General features: G+C 35.5%; 1 protein-coding gene across 1 annotated transcript; it reads right to left on the bottom strand.

Moving 5' to 3' along the window:
* Positions 1–524: 524 nt before the first annotated feature.
* Positions 525–19,345, bottom strand: LOC127839992 (uncharacterized). Its single transcript, XM_052368381.1, has 8 exons — positions 19,130–19,345; positions 10,031–10,124; positions 6,147–6,183; positions 5,198–5,318; positions 4,330–4,381; positions 2,320–2,420; positions 1,153–1,241; positions 525–585 (listed from the first exon to the last, which is right to left on the bottom strand). The coding sequence occupies exons 1-8, from the start codon at positions 19,295–19,297 to the stop codon at positions 525–527; spliced, it is 723 nt and encodes a 240-aa protein (XP_052224341.1). The 5' UTR covers positions 19,298–19,345.
* Positions 19,346–19,467: the final 122 nt, after the last annotated feature.

Here is a 19,467-nt window from a genome sequence, read left to right as displayed (position 1 = left end):
TTCTAAAATAAGGGATGTCTAGTATACTTATTTCTATATTTAGAATATTTCTTACAGAAATTCCTTTAAGAAAACAGCGCAGACCCTGATGAGACGCCGCATTATGCGGCGTCTCATTTGGGTCTACGCTGTTTGCCAAGGCCTTTTTTCTAGACGCTAGGCATAAATGGGTTAAATAATTCATAGTCCTGGAAACATATAATTGACTAAATATTGCAAAGAAGGTATGGGGTTTCTAAAGAAATGGTCAATGCTCTGTGAAAAATGGCTTTAATGCATGTGCGTAGTGTAGTCCCAAGTTCGCATGTTCACACAGGCTAATCAGGGACGACACTTTCCGCTTTTATGATATGTTTCATTTCAAGGAAGTCTCTTGTTAGGAAAAATCAAGTTAAGGTGGACATTGTCGTCCCTGATAAGCATGTGCGGACTGCACAGGCTAATCTGGGACGATATTTTACGCATATGTATTATATTCCCTTTTCACAGAGCGCGCGGCTAAAATGTTTTGTAAAAACACGGATTCAGGAGCAGTAACCTCCAGAATGTTCTTCCTCGATTACCGCAGCACCTTCAACCTTGTGTCTGAAATATACGAAACGTGGCGGAAATAAACCAAACGTGGCAGAAATATACGGAACCTATATTAAATATACGAAACGTGGCGGAGATATACCAAACGTGGCGGAAATATACGAAACGTGGTGAAAATATACGAAACCTATCTGAAATATACGAAACCTATCTGAAATATACGAAACCTATCTGAAATATACGAAACGTGCTGGAAATATACGAATCCTATTTGAAGTATACGAAACGTGCCGGCATTGTGCGAAACGTATCGAAATTACATTTACAGTGTCTGGTGTATAAGAACTGTTCACGAATGAAACATATTAAGCGTGCCTGAAATATACTACTACATGAATATGGCAAAAATAAATTTTGTCACCTCATTGAAACATTGAAACAATATATTTCGTGATCAGGTGATCATGGCGATCACGACAAGGACGATCATACGAACTGACACCACGGGTTAATGATACGACATCACTTACGAGCAAACAAAAACACGACAGGGACTTAGATACGTGCTTGCATGACACGTGCTTGTATGACACGTTATCGTGAAAAGAAGGCTCTTACGAGTTGATCGTGTTCGGGCTGTGCTGCAGCGTGATATTGTCGATGGCTTCGACCAGCTGTGGTGTCAGACGATCGTCCAAATGGGTCGTCTGAAATGTATAGAGTCAATTTTGTCAACAGGTCCCGAATGCATACAATTACAGGTAGTCTTTGAAGAAAAGCAACAATGTAAATAATTGACCCATTTATGCCGAGTGGACTCTCCCCTCCTTCTAAATTGGATCAATTTATTTCCAAAATTAGGGATGTCTAGTATATTTATTTCTATATTTATAATATTTCTTACAGAAATTCCTTTAAGCAAACAGCGCATAATGCGGCGTCTCATCTGGGTCTACGCTGTTTGCCAAGGCCTTTTTCTAGACTCTAGGCATAAATGGGTTAAAAAAAAGGTTTACAAATGTGTGGTTTTCAATTGTACTTGCAACGACCTAATCTGCTATATGTTCACATCTTCTATAAACTCTACGTAGTCATTTAAAAAAATATCGAAATACTACGAATAATATATATTCTTAATAATACACCAGTACAAATAGCATTAGGGTAAGCGTAAGAAACGTTTGTTTAAATTGATAATTTTTGTCAGGAAATGACAGTTGTTAAAGCTGTCGAAGTGTAAACAAAAACAAACAAGTTTATACTTAGACGGGACTTTGAAGAACAGCATCACTCCCCAGTATAAATACTGAGGATGATTTACACTAAATATTTTCCCCATAGGATCCCATTATTAAACGACCAACTTGTAAGGCATTTATCCTGCATTTTCTTCATTGCAGAGTGCGCAAGCCTCGTATTATAGTAAAGATAAATATGTGTTCTTTTGATAATTGAAATTCAAGAGATATGTCATGTTACTTCTAAAAAAGCCATTGGCACCCGTGGAAAACAGAGTTTTTGCTGTGAGTTTCTGTCAAAACCACATTACTTAATTTAACGCAAACCAAACGTTCATCTTGCAACGTAGTATCCGGTGAAATGCACCAAAATGCACACACAGAATGTACAAAATAACCTCAAAAGGCATGGGTTGGATTTCTAAATGGGTTTAAACGAGAAGGTGAAATACTCTATATGAAATAGGCTCTACTTTCTATGGAAGACGACAACGGAGGGATACACAAAAGATTATATTGGGATGTAACCTTTAGATTCATGTCATACCTTGTAGTGCATTCTATGTACGTCCGTCAGACTACGGTGTGACCTCAGCAACCTCATCCCTTCACTCGTCCTGCTCGCCTCGTACGTGTGGCCCAATTGACCTAGGAAAGTAGTCACGTGGTGAAGTCAAATGTACGCATAATGTTTTTTTCGGCATTTCATAGGCGTACGGAGAGATTGTTTAACAGTTTTTAACAGTTTACTGTACAAAAAAATATATGCGTAAACGGTCGTGAAAATTACGCCTCATTTGCATTTACGATAACGGTTTGTCCCGAATAATGACGTCATACGGAAGGGTATTTAGGAAAAAAATTACATCCTTCGTGGTGAATATTTACATTATGACTGATGCTTATTCTAATTTGCTTTATGACAATTCCAACATGCTTGTTGTCTATTCGTTTGATAGTGAATTTTTTTTATAGAAAAGTTGATTTTACGTTATAATATGATTATTTATCATTCAAAAATATGTTTTCACTAATTATGATCATAACCACCTGTGTGTCCAGCGCGTGTGCCGGGAGAACAGGGCTTAATGTATTTTTTTGTTAAGCTCTATAATATTTATATCCAATCTGTATGAAAAAATGCCGGTCAACATGAATCCGGTGTTATTTTTTGAAAATATTGAGGCATTTTATTAATTATGGATCTAAATGGGAGCATTAATCCTCATAAAAAAAATATACCGGGCATATTGCATATTAGATCGGACACATGAAATTATTTCGAAAGAAAGCAATAAGAGTTTCAATTCTACATGTGTAAGTCTCGCTGCGCACGATTACGCTCTTACTGCTCTTATGAATCTTGACAAATACCTAGTGTTTTATTTTGCTTAATCTAAATTGTGTCATGCATCTATATGTACTTAAAGCAGCATGACCAACAGCTCTTTCATATGTGAAAGAGATTGACACGAAATACCTACCCATCTTTAATAAAGTTTATATGTGCACTTCAATATTATAGTTTTATAGCATTTTATGTGGTGTAATATAAAAGTACTCTAGTAAATTTAAAATTATGTAATGGATTTCCTCTCAGCATACATGCAAGGTTCCAGATACCTTTTTCAGCAAAATCTTGGTTTACACTCTATACAAAAATCCAGCCTTAATATCTAGTATTAATTCCTTTTTCAGGTAAGTATAATTTTTGGCACATCCGCATTTAAGTTTATAGTCTAAGAAGAGCTCATGACAATTGCCGGGTTACAGCAGACTTTTTGCGATAAAAGGACTAGATAATGGAAAACGTTCGGCTTTTCGACTGTTTTAAAGATGGTCTGTTATTCATAATAACGTTAAAATGCTGTTGATTTTATAATTGTAATGAGGGCCTAGACGAGTGGGAACTCATTGATAAAATGTTTACATTATATGCATTGATATTGAGTTTTACGCATAATCACAAATTTTTAATTCTTATTTTATTTTTCCAATGTGTAACCTTACGCACAGAATTTAAGTCTACTTTTTTTACTAAATTTAATTTATTTTTTACGACTTTAAGCGTCTTATCTGGAGCTCTGAATACATGCATTAGTAGCATATATTGAAATATATCGATAGAATTTCTTTGGTTATTAAGGTAAATTACTGTACAAAAATTATGGTTAGTCATTAACCATTTGGTCCTGAATATAAGCGAACTAATGTACTCAGGCAAAGCGTCAAATTCGAATGTTTAATAGGTTTATATTGTACGAACTCTTCGAAACATACACGCCTTTTTAAGTTGACTTTCAGTTTCAATATAAGCTTATTTGCCATCAAGATTACTTTATACATTTTCTTGTGAAGATCTCTTTTTAATTAGCCCATTTACATTTGTTTTTATTAACTGTCAATAAATTCACCGGACCCGAGGCAGGTTAAATTATTACTTTACTGTACTGACGTCGGAAAATGAATAGAAACTTAAGATTCAATTACTATTTTTGCGTAAAATGTCCCCTGAAACAAATGTCAGAACTACAAAATTCTCGCGATGTATTTTTACCTGTGTGGTCTTCCTCCATAGAGTCGTACATCCAGAATTGGCCGTCTTCAATCTAGGAACAAAAAACTATTGAAAAGCTGGTTTTATGAACGTGCGTAAAGTGTCGTCCCAGACTAGACTTGCAGTCCGCAGTGTCGTCCCAGACTAGACTTGCAATCCGCGAAGGCTAAGAAGTTACTACACTTTCCGCTTTTATGGAATTTTTCCTTTGAATGAAGTTTCTTCTAAACGAAACTTCAGTCTACACGCAAAATGTCGTCCCAGATTGGTCTGGACGAACTGCACAGGCCAATCTGAGACGATACTTTACGAATGTGCATTTAGCCCGGATTTACCAGAGCGCGGCTCATTTATTATTAAATAAACAATTTGTAATCGCTGGTCACCTATCCGACACAATGCAGTACGGATCATCATCGAATCATAGTACAAATACGTTATTAGCGTTGTGTATCACCCAATATACACTTATTTGTAGTCTTCATGCATGGTTGCTCAACGATATGAGAAATCACTCTCTTGATTTAGGGTATACGCGCCAGCATTAAACATTGTTGTCTATTGATCGACTAAAATCAGCTAAAATAATGTTTGTTTTGTCAGACTCTGAAGTAAGATTCTAAACTAGACCGGCCATTTGATTGTAATGCACGTAGGAATAATGCACTCGAAGGTTCAACTTATACCCTACCAACATGCACTAGAGTGGTCAACTGATAGGATACTTACCTGCTCAACTTATACCAAACTGACCTGCACCCGAGTGGTTAACTTCAAGTGGTAAACTGATACCAAACTGACCTGCCTCGAGTACTCAACCGATATTAAACTGACATGCACTCGAGTGCTCAACTTCTACAGAACTGACCTGCACCCGAGTGGTCAAGGTCGACGCCAAGACTTTTTTCAGCGTGATAAGCTCATGGATTTCCTCCGGGTGAAAATGTACGAAATGCACGAGACCTTCTGGGCTAATGGTGAAGTAAAACCTACAACAATACAAGGAAATAGCATAATCCTCGTCATAATCGTCATTATCTTCTATTTTATAATGATAGTATGTTTCATAATCACCGTCATCATCCACAGCAGCAGTGGTATAAGTATTAGCAGCAGCAGAAGTAGTGATGATGGCGGCTGCGGAGGCAGTTGTGGTGGTGGTGGTGGTGTGGTGGTGGCGGTGGCGGTGGCGACGGCGGCGGCGGCGTCGGCGGTGCCGGTGGCGGCTGCGGTGGTGGTGGTGGTGGTGGTGGTGGTGGTGGTGGTGGTTGTGGTGGTGGTGGTGGTGGTGGTGGTGGTGGTGGTGGTGGTGGTGGTGGTGGTGGTGGTGGTGGTGGTGGTGGTGGTGATGGTGGTGGTGGTGGTGGTGGTGGTGGTGGTGGTGGTGGTGGTGGTGGTGGTGGTGGTGGTGGTGGTGGTGGTGGTGGTGGTGGTGGTGGTGGTGGTGTGGTGGTGGTGGTGGTGGTGGTGGTGGTGGTGGTGATGGTGGTGGTGGTGGTGGTGGTGGTGGTTGGTGGTGGTGGTGGTGGTGGTGGTGGTGGTGGTGGTGGTGGTGGTGGTGGTGGTGGTGGTGGTGGTAGAGATATCAGCATCTACGGTAGCAGTTGTAGAAACATAAGTAACATATTGTAGTACAAGAACCAGCAGTAGTAGCATTTTGGGTAATGGTATTACGATTCATTTTTGTTGTTGATGGGGTAGGTGGGTAATATTACACGTAGTGTAAGTAGTTGTGGAACTCAAGAAAAAATCGGTTTAGGGGGAAGATGTAACAGTAGAAGGTCTGACTAAAATCTAAATAAGGGATGTAACTTTACCTGTTATTTAGATCCCACTTCAACGGGTTGTCTGCCACTAAAATACAAAACATTAAACAATTTCATCGTTTAAGACACTATGTAACGCAAATACCATAGTTTCACATTTCTTTCTAATATCAACGTGGGGTGCAAAATAAAAAGCATTTCATGACTAAATCTAAAATATTCGATACTTAAATATTGTTTAATATAAACTCTAATGCCATCCCCCCCCCCCACCCACCCCCCAAAAAAAATTAATTAAATTTGGACTAGTCCTCAATTTAGGCCTCGCCTGGAAAATCTAGACACAATGCTTTTACATAACGTGTCGTCCAAGATAAGCATGTGCAGTCAGCGCAGGCTAATCAGGGAAAACGCATTGTATTTTATTAGTATTTTTTGTTGAAAGGAAGCCTCTTCTTGGCGAAAATGTATTTTATGCCGACTAAAAAGTGTCGTCCCTGATTAGCCTGAACGGACTATACAGGCTAATCAGGGAAGACGTTTGACCTAATTTTGCATTAAACCCCGTTATCCAAGAACGAGTTTTAATCGCAACTTTTTCAGTCATTTTATCAGGTTGATTCAAGCGACAGAAATCTCAACGTTAGTTGTATCGAGTGTAGGAAGTCTTGAGTACATTCTTTTAAGAAGTGAAATCCTGAGTAAAGTTACATCATGTGATAAGAATCATAATTTATATATGTCAGTTTTCTGAAAAGTTGTAAATCTTAATATCAGATGTAATAAGATAATATTGACGTAAGTGAGGAAACTTTTTTATGTATTTTGTATGAATATATGACACTCATATTTCAAAATAGGTAAACAAAAAATACCGGAACATGACATCGCCAAATATTTTGTAAAATTTATGAGCTTGAGAAAATCTTGAGGAAAACTTCAGTTTTCCTTATAAGCTTTCTAAGATATGGGCCCAGGTTTTGTTACACCCGGTAAATGATCTGATTACACGTGACACATCCGATATGTTAAAACATGTACCGATAAAACACTTAAGACAAGCGAGCATCTTGGGCTCAAAAAGATATTTGTACATCAACACTCCATGGTTACACATCAACACTCCATGGTTGCACATCAACACTCCATGGTTGCACATCAACACTCCATGGTGTCCATATTTGCACATCAACACTCCATGGTGTCCATATTTGCATACCAACACTCCATGGTGTCCATATTTGTGGAAAAATTTCATCGCTGTAGAAATGTATAAGTAGTTCGTTCCAAAAACATAAGCAGACGAACCGCCCGCCTGTCAAACCGATAAAGCGATTCCTGTATGAGCCTCGTTCTGGGAAAACTGGGTTTAATGCATGTGCGTTAAGTGTCGCCTCTGTTGTCCGCACATTCTAATCAGGGACGGCACTTTCCGTTTTTATTATCTTTAACGTTCAAAGGATGTCTTATTAGCGATATCAAATTAAGGTGGAAAGTTTCGTTCCTGATTAGCCTGTGCGGACTGCAGAGGCTTATCGAAACTGACACTCTACGCACATGCACCAGTTAACCGAGAACGAGCCTAATATTCTCCCTTTATACGGTTGAATACAAAGGTCCATGGAGCTGGGGTTCGAACATCTGAACTCCAGACCACACAGCAGTAGCCCAAATCATTCGGCCATTCTCTTTTATGTTCTTGACTTATATGATATACCTTTGTTAAATAGGTTTATATAATTTATTTATTAGAAAAAATGCAAAAACTTTTTAGTTTAAGCTAAATAATCATAAACCATTAATTATTCAGCTTTTGGGCAATTTCCGCTATTGGCGACTCGACTTTACCGAAATCCCCAATGTTTTTTTACAGGTCTACGTGATATAATTCATATTTATAATTGCTTATATGACACTTTGAGTTTTTGTCATGAAAATTGCTACACGGATATGTGATGTTCTAAAAAATGATCATGTTTTGTTACAGGTATTTCGTACACGGATATGTTATGTTCTAAAATTTATGTTCCCGTATTTCGGTAACTCTAGAGATTGAAGTGTCAACTCGCACTTGTCATGATCACGTTTCCCCTTTAGAAATGGATTCAACTCTTTCAACTAATCATTCTTGAAACCGACTGTCTGAGTTGCAAAAGACCCGATTGACACCCTCAAACAAATGTTCATCTTCGAAAAAAAACCAACAACACGAAACTCGTTGAAAAACAATATGAATCTTGACGGACAAACCGATAGCAGCAGGCTCCAAGATGGTTAATTGGTCGATATATATTTAGAGTTTGACTGACATACGCTGAGAAGTTCATTCAAGAGGGCATGTTAGATTTCATTATTAACGACTATTTTCCTTCCCCGACGAGGCGTAAAAAAATAACTATTTAACAATTGATGCGTGTCATAACAGATAATTATTTCACTATTGTTCCGCCTAAGTATGCACAAGTTCGCACAATATTGAATGCAAATGACATTTGTCTCACAGCTTGTGTTGTATCCCGCTTATGGCAAGCGGTTCGACGCATAATCCCAAGAAACTAGGTTTCTCATGAGAACCTAGGTTCTCAGAATGAGAACCTAGGTTCTCGCTTGAAGATTGCACATGGCTTCAAGAACCCAAGTTTTCAAATGAGAACCTAGGTTTTCATGAGAACCTAGGTTCTCATTAGAAAACCTAGGTTCTCATGAGAAACATAGTTTCTTGCGGTTCGACGCATAATCCCAAGATACAAGGTATCTCATGAAAACCTAGGTTCTCAGAATGAGAACTTAGGTTCTCGCTTGAAAATTGCACGTGGCTTTAAGAACCCAAGTTTTCAAATGAGAACCTAGGTTTTCATGAGAACCTAGGTTCTCATTTGAAAACCTTGGTTCTCATGAGAACCTAGGTTCTCAATCTGAGAGCCAAAGTTTTCATGAGAAACCTAGTTTCTTGGGATTATGCGTTGAACCGTTTGCCATACCCGCTTTAAGGCCGCGCTTTTGGGAGACGGGGTTTAATGCATGTTCGTAAAGAGCCGTACCAGATGAGCCTGTGCAAAAGCACAGGCTAATAAGGGACAACATATACCGCCTTTACTGGATTTTCGCTAAGAAGTGACTTCCTTTTAACGTAAAATTCCATAAAAGTGGAATGTTTCGTCTCTGACTGCACAGGCTCATCTTGGACGACACTTTACGCTCACACATTAAGCACCGTTTTCCCACGGCGAGGCTCATTTTTAATAGCTGTTTTTTGTCCTTGCGATGCCAGGGGGTATACATTGCAGACTTTTTGATCATGTATAGAATATTTGTCATTTCCGGTTTACCGGTTACAGATGTTTTTTTGGAATGCATGACAGATCTATATCTTCTATCCGGGACTTTGATGTTGTCACCAACTGAAGGACAACCTTGTGTTTCAGTGTTAACAAAGAATTCATCAACTTTAAGTACTTTACGATTTTTATACAAGAATGTTTTTCCAAAACAAAGGTTAATTGTCGGAATCCAAGATTGTTTCGTTGCAAATTAAATCAGGAACGTTTACCCAAAGTTGACATAAATATAACGGATGCGAGACTTTGTTACATGATCAATAACAGAATTCAGCCGAAGTTGTTTTCGATTTTTAAAAAACAATATTATTTTACAACATAAAACATAGAAAACTATGTAAGCCTATATAGATATGAGTCTCAGACTTGTAAAACCGGACTAAATGTATGAACGTTAAGTGATTAGCCTGTGCAATTTGCACAATAATTTTTGCTGAAAGAAAGTCTCTTCTAAACGAACATCAATTGTAGGCAGAAAGGGTCGTCACTTAGTAGCCTGCGGGGACTGCATAGGACAAGCTGAGACGATGCTTTAAGCACATGCAATAAGGTCCGTTTTCAAGATTTTTCAACGAGGTTAATTATATGAAGTTTTACCATATCCGTGCTCGGAGTGCTGGACGAAGCTGTCGATTATCAACTGATGCAGGACACCGCCTCCCGAAGTCGCGTTCACGGACCGAATCCGGAACTGAAAGTATCGACGCCTTTGCATAGTATATATCCAATAATGAAAGTATTTGCTTTAATATATTTTATCGGCGTAGTAATACCGATGTTTGCATATATCTGAGCCTTGATCTGGGAAAAAGGGGCATACTGCATATTTATCTTGATGAAGAACTTCTGCTTAAACTGTAAATGTGCCAAATTCAACAATAAAGTGACAACCATATACACATTTATAAGAAGCGCTGTTGACATAGCAATTAAAATTGTATACAGTAATGTACGTTTTTGTAAATAGTTGCATCTATATTATACTGCTGTGTCAATGAATGACAATTATATAGTAATCTGTGCTAAAATTAATTGAATTAATATTAGCACAGACTACTGTATAATTGCCATTCATTGACACAGCAGTATAATATAAATGCAACTTTTTACAAAAAGGTAGATAATACAATTCTAATACATAATTCTTACAGAAACAGTATACTTTTACCCATGTTTACAATTAATCAATTCTATCACTCAGCAAACGTCACATTCGTTGAGTTCAACTTGGCGTCTTGTGATGGATAAAGCCTTGTTCAAAACGAAAGTTATATGAATTGTCAAAAGGAAAATCGAACAAATCACAACAACAACCGATTCAAACATGTAAATTTTCCTCTTTTAGCAAAACTCCAATCCAAAATCGTACACAATAGATCCTGCACAATCAACGCAGGATTTCCGTTACAGTATCTTCCCATGCCCTACCAAGATCTTAATATAGATAAAGGTTTAAATTAACCAAAATGATGTTGCGCTCGTAGATTTCGTACTACGAAATTCGTAGTCTACGTTCGGTTCTACGAAATATCGGTGCATACGCCGCCATATTTACGCTAAATTACTGAGTTACGTGAGCCTTTGAGCACACGTACCTTTACATGCAAATATACGGTAAACGTAACTTTACGAAGTTTATAGAAACGCTACTAACTGAACGTTTTTGCACTTACGCATGATTTTTGAATGTACGTAGTTTTAAGAAACGGTCCCCAGGTGATCTACATCATATGGTATTTTGCATATGTCATGAACTATATAAGTAACAGAAACTTTGAAACCTACAAACACTTTTTGGAATTTTGGAAAAAGATTCATGATTGAATGAAGGAACTTTCATTAATCTTGTAGAACATGCATAGATTTGATCTTCAGCATCTAAAAATATGTGAAATAGAAAAAACGACAATATTTTTTGGGGAGATAAATGTACCTACGTTATAAGCAAAGGACCTGTGCGACCTATTTTTAGTCAGTTTAGTAGGTAGTAACGTTTTCCATATATAAAATGGTCAACCTTCCAACTTTAAGCGCCCAGTGGGACGAGGGATAGTAAGAGAAAGTCACATGCTTGAGTACATTTCAACCCATGCGCATTGCATGCGTTTTTCGCATAAAAAACAGTGGAGCGATACAGGACCATCATGGCCCTCTTGTTGTTATGTCGCACTGGTTTTTCAAGAGTTTTTCTTTAAATTTTGTAATTTAAGCGTTACAAATGATGCAGTTTAGTAAAATAAATATTGTGATTAGTTAATATTTCATGCCTTAACTCATAATGCAACTAGTGATACCAGTGCTTCACATTAATGAAATGTGTTTAATGCTAAATGTTACAACTATAAAGTATATATGTAAATATGTAAACAAACTTAAAGATCTTATATAACCTGATGTTTTTCTTATTTTTAATCAATGTTGCATCTGGAAAAATTCATTTTAGTATAATCAACCCTAAAGGCATACATATTGAAAAAAATCGTTAACCAAGCTTGTTAAGTTGCCTCATCTGTTAGTTTTATATAAAATTGATTTATTAATTGGAAACTTTGTTCCAGGTTTCTGTGAATATATGTATTTTTTGTCATTTAAAATCTGCTCATTGCATGACGGTCCTCGATTTGGAAGTCCTTAATTTGTACAGACTTTTCCAGTATGTGATATATGCAAATGAAGGTCCTCGTGTTGTATGTAGTTGTCCAGTGTGTGATATATGCAAATGAAGGTCCTCGTTGTGTTATGTAGTTGCCCAGTGTGTGTGAAATATGCAAATGAATGTCCTCGCTTTGATGTCCTCATAAGTGTAGCTCAGCAAGAGAGGTCCGTGAAGTGTTTTCTGTGGTAACTACTGCGTGTATAACATTTTTGAATATAATTTTTCTTTCCTATCTATATCTGTGTATTCTTTTATTTTGCAATAGAGAAAGGTGTCACGTTTTAATGGTGTCCTCAAAAACCTTGTTACAGTCCAGGTCCCCGGAATGGTACATATACAAGCACATGTGCGCGTGTGCGTGTTTGTGTGTGCTACATTCTGAGTTTATAGCAATGCAGCACATTGAAATTCATAAAGCTAACGGCAATTGGTATACTTGTATCTCTACAATGCAGGTGTTTACTATTAGTTGGGGCAGTTATATGAAACGCATCCTTATTCTATTACATAATTTAGAATGCAACACGTCTATTTTTTAGCCTAAATATCGTTAAATGTTGCTGTTTTGTGTAACAACTGAAAGTAAATAATTTTTTAGTATCAAAGCGAGTTCACTGAAATGGACCACAGTTTTTACAGATGAGGAAAAGGAAAGCTTGTTGTTTACACAAACAAATTGTTTACTTGGTATTGCAAAATCTGATATGGGTTTTTATTTATTATATAAGCTATTTCAAGTTTAAGTGTTTTGAATGTATATGATACTGTTTTGTCAAATTTTGGTTATAGATAAATATCTCATTTCTTCCATAAATTTCATTGTCTTATTTGCATGTCAGAAACCGTTTTAAATTGCTAACAACATATCGGGACAGTTTAACTTATAAGCATATAATTCAAACTTAAATACAGCATATATGTTGGCATATATGGAACTTAAAGGATACCGTGTTAAATGCTAAATTGTTTTCGACCATAATATTATTAAATACACCAACAAGATTATAAATTGTTAACATATAAATTGCACACACTTTTCAAGCTCATTACAGTATTTTTTTTATACTTAAAAATAAAGCTTTATATACATTTTCTGAATTATTTGTTCAATAATTGGATGGTAATTGACAGTCAAACATTTCATTATGATATACAATTGATATTTATAACTTTAAATGTATGCAATAATACACATTCATGAGGGTTTTAAGGGCCTATTATCCTGTAATGAATAGATAAATAACACGTGTCCATGAATACTTTGACAATCAGTAAGAGTAAGTTGCATTGATTTAAAATTATGAATTTGGCGTTCATGAATCAGCATGGCTAATTTAAACAATGACATAGTTTAGTTAAAATTTATACCGGACAGAATGTGCCAGTACGAAAATTCTATGCAAATTTTGTACAGAGTCTGTACAAAATCTGCCCAGAATGAAGACATAATTCATATATTCTGTACAAAGAGGTCACGGACCCAAAATCTGCCTCTAAATCTATACAGATTTTCTAAGCAGAATTACAATCACGCAGACTTTTATCTGTACATAGTATTATACCAAACAGAAATTTTGTACTTTTCAATTTTAAAAGACAGATTTTTAGCACTCTGCATTTTAGCAAGACATACTTTTGATACTTGGTCCAAAATGAGGCAGAATATTGGACTATTGAAACAAAATTTCAAAATGGGACTTAGATAAAAAAAATAGACTTTTGATTTCAGTTTCTAAATGTCGAGACAACATTTATGGGAAACATTTTTCATATACAAGAAAAACAACATTTATGTTCAGTTCAATTCATACAAAAATTGCCATACATGTTTGTATTACATGCCATGACATTAAAATATGTGAGAATGTAATAATAATTTACCTATAAACACTTAAAAGTACATGTAGATCTACTTAGAAATAACCATTGTAATGTCAGTGCTTGAAAAAATGGCACTACAATTACTTGAAAATAATCATAAACCCATAGCAAATAAATCCTGCCCGCTTGGTACTTGTCACTTGAAACTATAGTTATTATTGCTTGCTGGATTGTGTAGTATCTCTTCTTTTGGTTGGCTACAGATTGTGCGCCAAATTTCAATGTGTAAAGATAGGCCTGTTACTGGCTTGAAATGTAGTTTCAAAGCAATGTTTGGACATTTAAAAATGAAGTTTTTACAATATCCTGAATTATTGACTTCGATGAACATTCTTAAACAATTAAGTAGAAAGTGCAAATCAGCATTTTGTGACTCAACAAGTCTAAAAGAGGAATTCAGTGAGTTATGAAGCGGCCTTTTTGGAAATTAATACTTTGAACTTTTAAACAGGTTTGTATTGTTTTTCTTTGCATTGTTTTCTTATAATTTTATGTTAAATTTAATGATATCATTTAACAGTTGCAAATATCTGTTTTGATGGGTGATTAACATTTAAAATAAATGATGAAACCAATTATCTGTGCAGTAAGTTCACATAATAGACATAAGTCTGTCAAAGGTATCTCCTTCTTACAAATCCAGCATGGTGGTAACAATCGATTGCCTAATCAGTGACAAAATGAACAGGCAATCTAACCAATACCTAGATGTATTTATGAATAACTACTCTGCCAGGAAATTTAAAGCCTTTTATCAATTACATATTTAGTTTAAACCTATTTAGTTTAGCTTGATTGCATTTAAAGCCTCAGGCTTATAGAAACGCTCTCGAGTCAATTTCCTGGGCCTATGACCAGTACTTGGTGTCTTTAGGGAAGATCTTGCATTATTTAAATTGTAATTTGAGTAGATCACATATGATCATTTCATTCAGATTGACTAAAAAAATAATTTTTAAATAATAAATTGTATTTTTTTGTTGCTTTCAGCAATTGTCAAAACAAATTGTGAAGCAACTTACCATTGACAACGACCTCAGTAGTGCAGTCACAGAGTAATTGTGCTGTTATCACTTTAAAGGTGTGAAGCAAAAACTTAATATAATGTAATTTGTTACTAAATCAACATTACAAATTCTCTTTTTATCTCACACCCTATGAACAGACCTAATCATATGAAAAATGTCAAATTTATTTTATGCTGTGAAAAGCAAAATATAAAAAGAAGCAAGTTGCATTTAATATTTAAGTTGTAATATGAGTAGAATTACCATGTGATCATATCATTCGGATTGACTTAACCAAATGATTTTAAAATTGTAAATTGTATTTATTTTTTTTTTTGCTTTCAGCGATTGTCAAAAATTATGTAGCAACTTTCCCCTGACAACACCCTCAGTAGTGCAGTCACAGAGTGATGGTACCTCACCAGGGTCCAGTTAAGGCAAAGAAGAGCTCTAAAAGGGATTTTCATCTCAATGTAATAACTGTAATTTCTTGAAACATAAACTTACTTGATATAATGTGCTTTTTATGTCATAAAGCAGTGATAAACTAATGTGTGTTGTATTCAGGGATTTATTTCTTAATGGGATGTCTGATGTAAATTATTTTATTTTATTAACTGTCAGTATGTGTTACTTTGCTTATATATAACATGTCATAATATCATTAAATGTTTAATATTTACAGTCTGTATATTTTACTTTACATTTTGCTACATTTTTCTGTACATGTGTACAGATTTTATTCTGCACAGAATTCCATTTTAACATTTTGGTTCTCCCCACATTTAATTCTGCCCAGATTTTTTTCTGCCCCGAAAAAATTCTGCTTAATTTAAATAATTCGTAAAATCTGTACAGAATTCGTTCTTTGTTTATATTGAAAAAATCTATAAATAGAAATCTGGTTCAACTCATTTCAAACGGACACCAAATATTTTCTGCCCAGATTCTATACAGATTTTGTATATTTTATTCTGCATATAATCTGGTTGCAGTCTGCCCAAACTTTTTCGTACAGGCAAATATGTAGTTCTTGGGCCAAAAAGCTCATTAACTGTGTAGAAGATCATGAATATTACCATTACACTGTTCATGAACATTTGGTACATGAACTTTCAGTTAATACGAAATTTATTTACTTAATAAGAACCGAATGCAATAATTGTGCATACATTTATTATTAGCAATTATTACATAATGAGTTCTTATGCATCAACAGACATAAACACCCAGAGGGTCAGTTCCATGTTGTCGTTGGACAGTCGTATGATGAAGTAGATCAGGAAATGGTAAGTCCTAACCCCGGTTTTTGGTACTTGAAGGAACATTTTAGTCACTCTGACCCTGTTAATCAGAAAGTCAATGTTTTTTTAATGTCAATGATATAAAGTCGATATGCTAGTTTCAACTATGTTTACCCATGTTTAAGTGACGGATATGATATAAAAAAACTGGTGGTTTTACAACAAGCGGGCATATCTGACTTCAATCCAAAACACATGAAATAGATAGTTACAGGCTTTGATGACACAGTGAAATGACTGATGGCAAATTGCGCTCTTAAAATGTGACCCATTTGACTTCAGAGTATATTATTTCTGCAGACCTGAACAAGATATGCTGTGCGACAATTTAGTTTGTCATATATACGTACAAGATCGCTGAAATGATGAATACAGGGGAATTTTTTTTTACCTAGTCATTGTATACATTCCAATTATGGAAATTAAAATAAACTTAACAAAGACTGTCCACTTACTTAATCCAATTCATACTGCACATTGTGTTTCAGCATTGTCAGCCAAACTGTATAAATTTACATTATTAATATAAAATTACACTTATTTGTATTCACTTTAGATCAGGATGTACATGATCAAATATCACATTATTCAAATGTGCACCTGTAGAGGCGAAACAAAATATCCAAATATTTTCATGACATAAAGCACATCTTAAGAATGCTGTAAAGATGAATTGCTAACATAAAAAAACTCAGTTAACCGCTATTTGTAACACTGACAGCCTAGGCTGATCAAAGTCATGGCAAAATAAGTTAATGATTACATGATAATTTAAATGAACCATTGTGTTAGTTAATTAACAGCTCATGAAATCCAAATGAAACCAAAAAGGTTAATACAAGTATTTTTGTTATTAATGAACTTTTCATGAATCTGTAGTCCATTATAAGGCTAAAACGTTAAGTTTCACAGTTACATTTTACTACACAATTAATACCCAAAGTAAAATAATAAACTTTACCATCATTTATCAAAATTTGGTTCATGGACTTTCAGTTTGTAAATAAAGAAATTCATTTATTGTATGATAAATCAGTTCAAAAAGGTGCATAGATTTATTATCATAACTTTGAAAAAAAAAACAGGTACTTATAGTTAATTTATGTAATGAGTTCAAAATTATCTACAATCTCTTGCACGACGGTTACATTATACTCACCTCTGTGTTGAGCTCAGAACGGACTATTTTTATGAGAGCGCCTAATTCATGTGATGATCATTCCAAGCGTTCATCATGATGGTTATAGTATACTAAACAATCTCTTGCACGACTGTTACATTACATTCACATTTAGAGCAAACCATCTCATACCATAATATCATATATCAATCTTTATGCATAATGATAATATGGATATGGTTGTTTGATGTTAACGAACCTACATTTTTGTGTCTCAGAGTATTTAAGATATACAAATACCGTGTATATACCTACATATATTTGAATAAATCTTAAAAGGGCAATATATACAATATAAAAAGGTAGTATAAGAGACAAAACCTACTTATCTGTTGGTACAAAGCTTTCAAAATCACTTACCATATAAATTCGTATTAAATTTAATGAATCTATCACTGGTTGATTCAATCAGTCAGCCTTATATGTGCCGAAGGTGTTAATAAGTTTTTCCAAAGGAGGGGATCTGGATCAGGGGGCGGATCCAGGATTTCTGTTTAGGGGGTCGGGATATTCAAAGATTTGCTAGGAGTCCAGGGGCCCCTGGTGGGTTCAAGGCAAAGCCATGCTAACGGGTCCAGGGGGCGAAGCTCCATGATTTTATTGATTTTGAAGGCTTTGACAATCACGTCATTTCTTTCAAAAAAAAAATGGGGGGGGGATTCTTTGGTGAGATGGTTGGACAGTCATTCAAAAATAAAATAATAAAAATAAGTATTTGTGTTTTTTTAACAATGTTTTAAAAAAAGATTTTCTTTTTTTGTGGGAGGGGGGCGGGTTCTGAGGTTGTGCCTGGGTTTGGTTTGGGGGTGTCCATTGTGGTATGTCAGGTAAGTGTTGTTTTGTCAAAGTATGAATCCAATCTGATCATAAATAAAGAAGTTATGGCAATTTTAGTAAAATTTACGAATTTAATATTAAGAGTCAATGTCATTCTAACGTCAAGGTCAAATTTAACTTTCCAGGTACAGTACCCTGATGATAGTTAGAAATTATTTAAAGTTTGTAAGCAATAGCCTTAATACTTCAGAAGTAAAATGGATCTTAACACAAAATTTAAGAAAATATTCAAAGTTACTAAGTAATAAAGGGCCATAATTCCATCAAAATACCTACCAGAGTTATGCAACTTGTCCCGTACAGTGCCCATATGATATTTAGTAAGTGTTGCAAGTATGAAAGCAATAGCTTTAAAACTTTAGGAATAAAGTTGACCTAAAAACAAAATTTAACCAAATCTTCAATTTTTTAAGTATGAAAGGGACCATAATTCTGTAAAAAAAGCCAGTCATAGTTACATAACATTGCCTGCACAGTCCCCTTATGAAAGTAAGTAAGTGTTGCATGTATGAAAGCAATAGGTTTGATACTTAAGGAATAAAGTGGACCTAAACACAAAACTTAACCAAATTCTCAATTTTAATTCTAAGTATAAAAAGGACACATAATTCTTTCAAAATGCCAGCCAGAGTTCTCTAACTTTGCCTGTCCAGTCCCCTTATGATTAATTGCTAAGTTAGTAAGTGTGCCATGTTTGAATGCAATAGCACACTCAGCACTAATGATCGAAATGACACCCCATGAAGTTAGAATAAAAATGCGTTAACGTCATCGGGGACGTGAATGACGACACCATGAACGATAATTGTAGCAACCAATTTTGGTACTTACTTTGATCACTGTTGTGACGTTATGCATCCCAAGGACGTCAGACTCAGACGAATATGTATAGTGATGATCGTAACCGTCTTCGAAATATACCCCTGACGTCATCAGAGACGTAAATGACGTCATACAGAACGTCAAAAGTAGACATCTCGTTAATGTGGTAAAGCCCATCGTTTTTAGATCAAGCTCTGCAATAGCATGTCGTAGTTTAATTCATAACATGTACCATTAGAATTATTGAAGCCAAAATCAAATTGTGTAACACACTGCGCTGCGATCAAAATGTTCTGTCAACGGATAAACTGTGGGTAGGTATTAACCCTTGACCCCGTCTGCAATCG

Source organism: Dreissena polymorpha, chromosome 7, assembly GCF_020536995.1.
Source record: "Dreissena polymorpha isolate Duluth1 chromosome 7, UMN_Dpol_1.0, whole genome shotgun sequence".
Classification (NCBI taxonomy): Eukaryota; Metazoa; Mollusca; class Bivalvia; order Myida; family Dreissenidae; genus Dreissena; species Dreissena polymorpha.
The sequence above is the reverse complement of the archived record's forward strand: the minus strand, read 5'-3'. Positions and strand labels throughout refer to the sequence as shown.